Genomic DNA, 11,148 nt, shown 5'->3' on the forward strand with positions numbered 1-11,148 from the left:
TTGGCTAAATCCGAAATCGCCCCCTAAACACTCATTCACTCATTTCTACATTAGTCCACTAATACAGTTCACTTGAAGCAGTGAATGAAAACGAGTGAGTGAATTCGGACAGCCGTTAATTGAACATTGGCTGTACACAGCCGGGTTCGTCAGTTATTGGGGTCCCCTGAAAACATTTCCATTGTGTTCTGTGCCATTTGCAGCGCATTTCTGTATTTGTTTGTGTTGTGAACTTTTGCAGTGCTATGTATTTGGTTGTGTTGTGAGTATTTGGAGCACACGTGTTGTAAAACTGATGAAGATGTTTTCTTAATTTGCGGTTGTATGGAAGTAAAATAATGGCAACTGTTAAATAAAAAATGTCAACTGTGAAATAAAAAAGCCTGTTGAATTGCACTGGTTGAAAAAAATATGCATTGCATTAACCATGCTTGCATTTTAATGCATTGTATTTTTAGGGCTTGCATTTTTATGGGCTGAAATTCAACATGGTTTTATATTTAAGCTGTGAATATTTAAATTCAAAACATTTCAAACACATTTTCATTAATTACAATTCAATAATCCATATTCCTCTTCATATTTCACTTCCAAAATATTCAAACTGTTTAAATAAACAACCTATAATATTCAACTGGCAATTTCCAGTCTATTTTATTTCGCTTTACAAATTCGCTTCCACAAATTCAGTGGTTCAAATTTGACAGTAGATTCAACATTGACATCCAGGAAATGCAGGAAAAGCAGTAGATTACCGAGCATACTCTCCATCTGCTGTCGACCTCACCAGCAGGGGGTGCAAGCATGTGTTGTTGACAAAGACCAGAGCAACAGTTAGAGCAAGCCATTCATTCTTAAAAACTGATTTATAGAAATGTAAATGTATTTGTGATTACTATGAGGGCTGTATTCATGTGTAATTCAGTGTCTTCACAGTCCCTGTGTAGCCACATCTTTCTCTACGTGAACAAGATTATAATGTTATTCTCCCGATGCTGATGTACAGAACAAATGTTACATTTGAAGTAGACATATTTTTCTCTTGGTTGTTTAGTTGCCTTAACTTTATATCACGGAGATGTGCTGCAGTACTATTCCATATTCCATAAATTGCAGTACCACTACTCAGCGTGAAACTTTGCGCGTTAAGTTCATATTCTGTGTCCATCTGCTTGCCTATTAGCCATTTAGTACAGCCTTCTGAATAATGTGTGAGTTTGGTCTTTTATATCACTGTATTAGTCCATTAAACTACGTTAAGCGTTTTATATGTCCAGAAATCCTAAATTATTAAAAGGAATAGTACTGCAGCACATATATCCGCGATATAAAGTTAAGGCAACTTAACAACCAAGAGAAAAATATGTCTACTACAAATGTAACATTTGTTCTGTACATCAGCATCGGGAGAATAACAATATAATATTGTTCACATAGAGAAAGATGTGGCTACACAGGGACTGTGAAGACACTGAATTAAACATAAAAACAGCCCTCATAGTAATCACAAATACATTTACATTTCTATAAATCAGTTTTTAAGAATGAATGGCTTGCTCTAACTGTTGCTCTGGTCTTCGTCAACAACACATGCTTGCACCCCCTGCTGGTGAGGTCGACAGCAGATGGAGAGTATGCTCGGTAATCTACTGCTTTTCCTGCAGTTCCTGGATGTCAATGTTGAATCTACTGTCAAATTTGAACCACTGAATTTGTGGAAGCGAATTTGTAAAGCGAAATAAAATAGACTGGAAATTGCCAGTTGAATATTAAAGGTTGTTTATTTAAACAGTTTGAATATTTTGGAAGTGAAATATGAAGAGGAATATGGATTATTGAATTGTAATTAATGAAAATGTGTTTGAAATGTTTTGAATTTAAATATTCACAGCTTAAATATAAAACCATGTTGAATTTCAGCCCATAAAAATGCAAGCCCTAAAAATACAATGCATTAAAATGCAAGCATGGTTAATGCAATGCATATTTTTTTCAAGTAGTGCAATTCAACAGGCTTTTTTATTTCAAAAACATTTGGCATTATTTTTCTTCCATACGGTTGTTTTTTCTATATGCATGTGTTTTCTTAAAGGGATAGTTCACCCAAAAATGTAAACTCTGTCAGTAATTACTCACCCTCATGTTGTTTCAACCCCGTAAGACTTTCGTTCAACTTCGGAACACAAATTAAGATATTTTTGATTAAATCTGAGAGCTGGCTCACTCCTCCATAGACTTCTATGTTATTCCACCCAGAAAAGTTAGTAAAAAATCATTAAAATAGTCCAAGTGACTATAGTGGCTCAACCTTAAGTTTATCAAGCGACAAGAAAACTTTTTTGTGTGCAAAAAAAAATAAAAATGACGACTTTATTCAATTATTACTTTTCTTCAGTGTGGGCCTCTGAGTGAGTTCACGAGAGCAACTTCTCGCATGTGTTGTGGCGCTCACTTGAACTCATGTCAGAGGCCCACACAGAAGAAAATTAATAGTTGAATAAAGGTTTTTTTTGCGCAAAAAAAGTATTCTCGTCGCTTGATAAACTTAAGGTTGAGCCACTGTAGTCACTTGGACTATTTTAACAATGTCTTCACTATCTTTTCTTGGCTGGCAGAATGAAATTACATAGAACCCTATGACGGAGTGAGCCAAATTTCTCAGATTTCATCAAAAATATCTTAAATTGTTACGACGATGAATGAAAGTCTTACGGGGTTGGAACAACATGAGAGTGAGTAATTACTAACAGAATTTTCATTTTTGGGTGAACTGACCCTCTAAAGGAGAACTTGGTCAATTTTAACATTGAGCTCATTTTTTGTACATTTGGAGTGCTGTCAGTACAGAGAACAACGACAAAAATCTGTGTTGCCTACACCGAGTTATCTTTTTTTTTTTTTATTTGCACCCTGTTGACTTCAATAGGGCATGTTATAAACCTGCTTTTAGCCTCTTAACATCCTTGATGTGTCATTACAAGTGCACAGCCAATGTGAGTGATTCCTTCAGAGTGAACGCGTGTGAATCTGACTGCAGTAGATGTGAAAGATATGAATAAAAATGATAATAATTCAGCCAGCGATCATACCTGTATTTACATCCTGTTTTCGGTCGAAGTCCACAGTAATCGGTTGTCGAGTTCACGCGCATGATCATAGGTACTAAACCAATGCGCGTGAACTCGACAATCGATTACTATGGACTTCGACCGAAAACAGGATGTAAATACAGGTATGAGTGCTGGCTGAATTATCATTTTTATTCATATCTTTCACATCTACTGCAGTCAGATTGACCCACGTTCACGCCAAAGGAATCACTCACATGACCTGTACACTTGCAATGACACATCAAGGATGTTAAGAGGCTAAAAGCAGGTTTAAAACGTGCCCCATTGAAGTCAACAGGGTGCAAATTTTAAAAAGAGGATAACACAGTGTAGGCAACACCGATTTTTGTCGTTGTTCTCGGTATTGACAGCACTCCAACGTACTTACCACCTTCACGTCTTTCCTAACCTGTATGTTCTTCTTACTTTAGTGGAACACAAAAGAAGAATGTTGGTGACCCAACATTTTCTGTCCCTGTTGACTTCCATTATATGGACACAAAAAAACAATGGAAGTCAACAGAAACGAAAGCATTGGGTCACCAACATTCTTCAAAATATCTTATTTTGTGTTCCGCTGAATAAGTAAGTGATGACATAACTTGGGTGGATTATCCCTTTAATGTTTACCTAATATTATGGCATATTGCAAGATGTACTTACCTCTGAATGAACTCCAAAGTAGTGGCTGCTTCCACTTGGTACTCGATGTTAAGCACATAATAGCAGCCGAAGAGAACAGCAAACGCAGAGGAAAAATCTGGCAGGTCAGTCTTAGGAAAGAGGACTTTGCCTTCAATTGACAGCATCCATTTTTTGCTGAGTAGAACTGAATCCCCTAAAAAAAATTATAATAATAGTAATAGTAAAAAATAATAAATAAATAACTTTGCAAAAACATTTAACATTTGATTTTGGTGTCAGTGAAAATATGTAGATGGAGCTTTTCTTATTAGTTTAAAAGGATAGTTTACCCAAAAATGACAATCATCATTTAGTCACCCTTGTTATTCAAAACTTATTTGAGGAGATGTTAAAGGGTTCACCCAAAAATACAAATTCTGTCATTAATTACTCACCCTCATGTTGTTCAAAAACCGTAAGACTTTGTTCATCTTCGTAACACAAATTAGGTTATTTTTGATGAAATACGAGAGCTTTCTGACCCCTCCATAGACGGCAACGTCATTGCTACTTTCAAGGCCCAGAAAGGTAGAAAAGAAATCGTTAAAATAGTCCATGTGACTCCAGACTTTATTCAACAATTTCTTCTTGTCTGTGTCAGTCTCCTACACTGTTTATGTTGTAAATACAACACTTTCGGGTTCTATGTCAGAATGCCGGCTCACCATTGGCTAGCTCCTGCATCAGCATCACACACATGTGTTGTCGTGCCCAAATGAACAGCGTCGGCCAATAGTGAGGCGCCGTTCTGACGTAGAACCCGGAAGTGCTGTATTTACAACGTAAACAACGTAGGAGACTGACACAGACAAGAAGAAATTGTTGAATAAAGTCTGGAGTCACATGGACTATTTTAACAATGTCTTTCATACCTTTCTGGGCCTTGAAAGTTGCAATGACGTTGCTGTCTATGGAGGGGTCAGAAAGCTCTCTGATTTCATCAAAACTATCCTAATTTGTGTTCCGAAGATGAAAATTTTTGGGTGAACTAGCCTAACTCTTTAAGCAAAATGTTAAACATGGAGATCTAAGAATAAAGCAACATGTTTGTTTTTAAAAAACATCCTAGAGCTGCACGATTTTGGATAAATTGAAATGCAGTCCATTTAAAATGTTTTATGAGACGATGTCTCAATGTCCATTTAAAAGACGAATCATTGACATTTATTTATGAGATTGTGTGGGTGTCTGAATCGCGATCACAATCTTTTAACGATTAATCGTGCAGCTCTAAACCATCTCTTAAACATTGCTAAATCATGTATTAAAGGATCTTACCAAGCATGATCAGCCTTGGAGTAGAAGGAAGTGAAAGCCTGGTCTCTGCATCTGTTGGAGTTGTTGTGACCTACACACACACAAACACAAAAGTTTTACTAACTGTCAGTTACATACATTTTTGAATATATAAATGGAAAATACTCACATCGGCTAAAAGGAACAGTGATTCCTCCTTTTCTTTGAAGTGGGCCATCATCAACAGGACCGCTGCAAGGCCTGGGTCGACATCTCTGCCCTCTCTGTCAATGTCTTTGAGGACTGCTCTAACTTCTTTTCCCCACCTGGACTGAAGATTTTTGAAGAAGCAGATAATCCTTTCCCCTTTGGTGCAAAGGGAGTCATTAAATCTGGTGTCCGGATCAATCCCAGTCAGTTCCTTAAAATGAGCGCATAAGAATCTCTTTGTAAAAAGAAAAGGCCACCTTGCCTGAAGATCTGAGATACTGGGTGGAGGGCTGGCATTAATGCTGTGACGTTGTGCAATGAATGTAATTTTCATTAATTCCTGGACTTTGCTGCGCTCGGCTGCACGGGGTCCTTCTTGGGAAAATAGACTAAGAATCTCCTGTCTCTTCATCTCTAAAGAATCAAAGGTTTCCCTTTCAGGAAGTTCAGTAGGGTTCCAGTTCACACAACCATAGCTATCCAGTTTAGCGGATTTAGATGTTGAAGGTTGGCTATCATCCACTTCGTCTCCTGTTCGTTTAGGTTTTCTAAGTCGAGCCATTGTATTGTTCCGGTTAAGATGTTCCACCCTTGTCTTCAACTGACACAACAAAGAGTAGTAACCACAACCAATTAACTCTCCTTCCTCTGTTTTGTCACTGAAACTGTTTGGATACTTATGGATGATTGACTGTGCAACTTCTGAACATTGGCGCTTGGTTGGATTTAAACACACCTCTCTGATTGAATCCACAATCACCCTAACCATGTGTCTCCTATCTGAGGCTTCAGGTCGCTTTCCTTGTGCAAGACATGTTCTTAAATTTGGTGTCATCTTACCCCAGGGTATTTGAAAATCTGACACCCATGCTGCACTTTGAACTGGGACTGGAGTGGATATTGGACTCAGATTTGTAACTTGACTGGATCCATGACACTGCACAGAGAACGTTGAAGAGTTTGGACGGTTGCTTGGCTGAGAAGCTAGAATATTTTCATTACCTAAATGAAATATTGAACATAAAAAAATGAACATAAAATTTGAACATATGTAGTGTAGAAACGTGAAATTATGAGAATTCACTAACAGTAAATTAATTTTTTGACAAATGTACATATTTCTACTTCATAGATCATGCTTAAAACCCACATAAGCCGTTTTTACTACTGTATATTACAAACCTAAACGGAATATTGAACATAAAAATCAAATTTAACAGATGTAGTGTAGAAACGTGAAATTATGAGTATTCACTAACAGTAAATTAATTATTTGATAAATGTACATATTTCTACTTCATAGATCATGCTTAAAACCCACATAAGCCGTTTTTACTACTGTATATTACAAAACTAAACGGAATATTGAACATAAAAATCTAATTTAACAGATGTAGTGTAGAAACGTGACAAAGTATTTAATAACAGTAAATTAATAATTTAACAAATATACATATTTCTACTTCACTGATAATGAATATGGCTTAAAACCCACATAAACAGTTTTTTTACGATATACATATTATATACAAATGACTAACCTCTGATTTTGAAATAATGAATCAGTTTCCTGCAGTCTATTGGTGAAAGGAAGTCTTTGAGGTCATCTGAAGTTAAATATTGGAGGTCATCGTCTGTTTTCACACCAATTCTAGTCAATTCTGATATCAGGTGGTTAAGTTGATCATCATCCAGCATTGGGAGAACAACTCTAATGACGGCTTCCATCTTTTAGCTTCTCACCTAAGACAAACAGAGTGGTGAAGTGCAACAAAATTAGCATCAAATCGTTTGTATATTGGCAGAGGGTAATAGTCAGCTAGATTCTCTGCGTTTACACATAAATAATGGGGACTGGACTCTTGTTGCAGAAAGTGTAAACCCAGATCAACAACTGGCACTGATTTACACTTTTCAACAACAAAGAATAATTTTGAGAAGTGTATCAGAATCATTTCAATTTTTCCGAATGTGTATACATCATCAGTTTGATCTACCACAACAACCATTGATGTCTGGTACTTGGTTCCTTTGTATGTAGCAGTTAATGTTACAAAGGTGGAGTCATGAATGCCTTGCATCCTTACAGCTTCCTGAATGTGGGTGTTGTATAAGTGACTGCGAAACTCATCTGCTTCACCTACTTGCAAATTTGGAGGAAAGATGGAGCCAGCACTCAAATAGGCTTGCAATAGCTGATGTCTTTCAGCTAGTGTACTCCCAAGGTTTATGAAATTTCGTAATTTTCTTGCACATTGTTTAAAATATGTGTGCTTGCTTTCAAACCGTAAAGTCCATAGTCTAATCAGTGGTCCAAATTTAAGTGTGAGTTCAGGGTAGTGAAGTAAAAAATGATGTTTTGGTTTCAGTGGTGCATCTGGAAACAAGGTAGCTCTTAAGTGCAAATATTCTTCAATCAGACATTTCATGTAGGCTACTTGATCATGATGAATTTTTGGTGCACATATCATTTCAACAAGCTCCCTTAACTTCAAGCACAACTGCCAAATTTCATCATCAAGTGGATTTTTTATTCGATCCCCAATTAGTAATGGGAGCAATCGAAGCAGACACCAGTTCTGAGCTGCATGTCCTGTCAACTTTCCACCATCAGGTTTTATTTCACATGGCTTATTATTCATGTCACTTCCACAGAACTTAAAGCTAGATATGTTTCTGTTCAGCTGAACATAGCTGAAGTGTTTCCCTACAGTGACAAGCTGTTTTATGTACAAAGCCAGATCTGTTGAAACAACTCCCTCAAAAAGATCATGTGCCAAACACGGAGGAAGCCCAGGATCACACACATGAAAGTGTTTTAGGCAGTTAAACACAGAGTCGAACTTGACACCATCACACATTTCTTGCCCTTCAGACATTGCCACACTGTTTTGGTAACTCTGTTTTGTTCTTGTTGGACCTAAGTCTGTGCCTTTGCTTTCAAACATGTCTCTGTTTATGAGACAGTAACGGCAGAAATGTCTACTCTTACTGAAATTCTCAGTAAACCCTCCGATGCTATGTGACCCCAAATTGTCCCCAACAATGGCAATCACTGCTCCCCTCACTGTCTCTCCATTCTCCAGTACAATTCCAAATTCCTCCATGTCCTTGAGATCACTCAAAAGAGGTGTGAAAACTTGTTGCTGCCCAAAAAACTTAAAATCTTCCTCTCTGCAAAGCATGACCAATTGCATAGGATCAATAGATGATCTATTATGGGGACAGATTTCTGAAAGTGTCAAGTACACAGCAACTAGTTTGTGTTTTTTTCTTCCAGAGCCAAGAGGATTAACTACCTCGAATGCATCTTGATATAAAATTAGAGACACTACTGATGAAGACTCTTTAAAAAGAGTGTTTTCTTTAAAATTTCTCCCATCCCTTATATCCTCAAGTACATGGGGATTTTGTGATGTTTGTTCCTTAGCCTTATCATACTGCTCTTTAACAGATCCATTGTTCAGAAATGCCTTCAAAGTGTCTTTCACTGGTATGTACTGACAAAAGCGCTCTTTTCCTGATGCATCACAGCCTAGGTACACCTGCACAGGCTCCACATAATTGAAATGTTTTTTGAAAAAGGACTTCCGAGTCTGATCTGACTTAAAATATCCCTCATTATACATCTTAAGTAAGTTTTCTTTAGTTAACCCACTTATCATTTCATTTATTTGACAGTCTGGAATTTTTAGCTTTGTCAATTCTTCATTAACTTTGGACAAGGTATGCGTCATGCTATTTGTATGCACCTCCATGAACTCATCAATTAAAATCTGAATTGTTGTAGCTGGCAGAATCATTTCTGACTGCATCCTCAAATAGAATAAAGCCAAATTTGTCAGAAATTTGTTTTTGTCAAGCTGAATGGCTGAACTACTGTCTTGAAATTCCACATCATCAAAGCCTTCAATATTCACATCTGGCACAGCAACAGAAATCTCAGTCATAGGCCTATATGCACTTGCACAGACAGATTTCTCTACATGGGTTTTATGTTTTCTACTGAGGTGTGCTGAAAATGTCGACTTCACTCGAAAATATTTTTTACAGCCAGTAATTGGACATTCAATTTTTTTGCCATCACGAATATGCCATTTTAGATGTTCACAAAGACTGGCGAATTTGGTCGACACGAATGTACAGCCTTCAACACTGCATATAAAATTCAGATCGTGGTGTTCTGATCTGTCTGGGTTTTTTGCGGCCTTTCTGTGTTTGCGGTACATGTGAGACTGAAGGGCGGAGAGTCTCTGGAAAGTGCATGGGCATTCAGGAACTGCACACGAAAACCTGAAGTTCGCCTTGTTTTTATGCCCTTTGGCATGATTAATAAAGGCGTATAATGTCTCCACAGAGACGCCACAGTGTTTGCACAAGAACATTGCGGGTTTTACTCTAGCACTATATGACGTGCATAATGCATTTGTATGGGGTAATCGGCACGCGATAATAGCGGGGAAAAAAACGACTGACTTTAAACTAAATCCACAAAAGCTTTGTTGTTCGGCCAACAGTTCACATGAACACTCACCAGCTCCTGACGTGGTCAAACCCAAGGCAGAGACCCGTTAATGTCCATATTTTGACGGTGAAACGTTCAGAAAAGGGAAAGAAAGGAAATAAATATGAATGTTTGCACAGTGTCAACACAACTCTTTCTAGCTCTCTTCACAGCATAATGTGAGGTGACTGCGCGCCGTTAAGTGGCAGTGTTTTTTTTTTTTAGTTAAACCAAAAATATAATAGCCTATATGTAAAGTAAAATGAGGAATATTTGTACACACCTTTGAATCTGGCTGGTTCTTCTCGTATCTGTGCGTCTTCGTTTTCTTCTTTCTCCAAGCGGGAAATAAAAGCTTTTCTGTGATTGGTCAGGTTTCGCGCTCATTTTTTTTTTTACTGTATTTAGATTTACAGTAAATTAAAAATACTGTATTTTAGTGGCGCCAAGGGGATATTTTTCAAAATGTAACTTTAAAATACAGTAACATGCTGTATAATTGTCCTACAGTAAAATACAGTTCATTTTACAGTTAAATACTGTGTAATTTACAGACATTTCTAACAGTGTATATAAGTGTGTTTGGGTTGTTTTAAATAAAAAATATATAATTAATACATCATAGAGTTGTTTGTTGCGGTGGTGATTAGAGGAGATATGTGGTGACGTCACAGTCGTACTGCATTGTGGGACATATAGGTGCCTGAAGTGTACATATGAAGTAGACTCGCTCCCTTGGTCAAAATCGAGGGAATGAGGGTCTGTCCATATAAACTTTCCTCATCCACTTCACGAAGTGGAACGCACTTCAAAATGGCGGCAGGGATTCCCCCGAGGGGAAGTGTTTTGGGAAGTTCGCAAGTGCGTGTCTAAAAGTGGACTGGAACGCAGCTATTACGATCCATCTAGTTTAAATCGTAACAAAAATACTTAGACATGACTCCCACGCTCAGTCGCCAGACCAAAAGATACAAAAGAGTACAAAATTCAAGTAAACGTTTTATTAAGATAAGGAAAATAAACGTATATAAGTGTTACGAAGCATAGGAGTCATTCAGATCCAAGTGCAGCTTGTCTTTATAGAGGGTTTTCACGACGCTTCATCAATCCGGAAGTCGGCCATTTTGGAGGTACTGAACGTAAACAGTGCCATTGAACTGAACGGACTCGCAAATTTGGCTGATTATTGCTTCTGAAAAATGGTTGAGTTTTGGTCTGTACTCATCGGTCGCACCGAGAAAAAACATTTCTAGTTCTATAGACTGCCGAAAGTTAAAGAGAAGAGTGCAAAAAACTGATGAAAGATGGCGTTTGTGGTTGAGAGAGGCACAGCATCAGCCACATGTGTAAATGAAGCATTAACTATGGCTAAAATTTTGACGTAAAATAGTTAACTATGGGTAC

General features: G+C 37.5%; 1 protein-coding gene across 1 annotated transcript in view; it reads right to left on the reverse strand.

Moving 5' to 3' along the window:
* LOC311081831 (uncharacterized protein) overlaps positions 1 to 10,290 on the reverse strand; it is a gene marked incomplete at its 3' end in the record, with an annotated part of 16,123 nt that extends 5,833 nt beyond the window's left edge. The window contains exons 1-5 of the mRNA XM_084112535.1: positions 9,775 to 10,290; positions 6,782 to 6,983; positions 5,221 to 6,242; positions 5,073 to 5,142; positions 3,774 to 3,948 (exon numbers count right to left, since the gene is read on the reverse strand). Of these exons, the coding sequence (XP_083968661.1) occupies positions 3,774 to 3,948; positions 5,073 to 5,142; positions 5,221 to 6,242; positions 6,782 to 6,968 (1,454 nt within the window). The 5' untranslated portion in view covers positions 6,969 to 6,983; positions 9,775 to 10,290. The remainder of the gene's footprint in view (positions 1 to 3,773; positions 3,949 to 5,072; positions 5,143 to 5,220; positions 6,243 to 6,781; positions 6,984 to 9,774) is intronic.
* Positions 10,291 to 11,148: the final 858 nt, after the last annotated feature.

This window comes from Abramis brama, assembly GCF_963993115.1.
Source record: "Abramis brama genome assembly, chromosome: 1".
Taxonomy (NCBI): Eukaryota; Metazoa; Chordata; class Actinopteri; order Cypriniformes; family Leuciscidae; genus Abramis; species Abramis brama.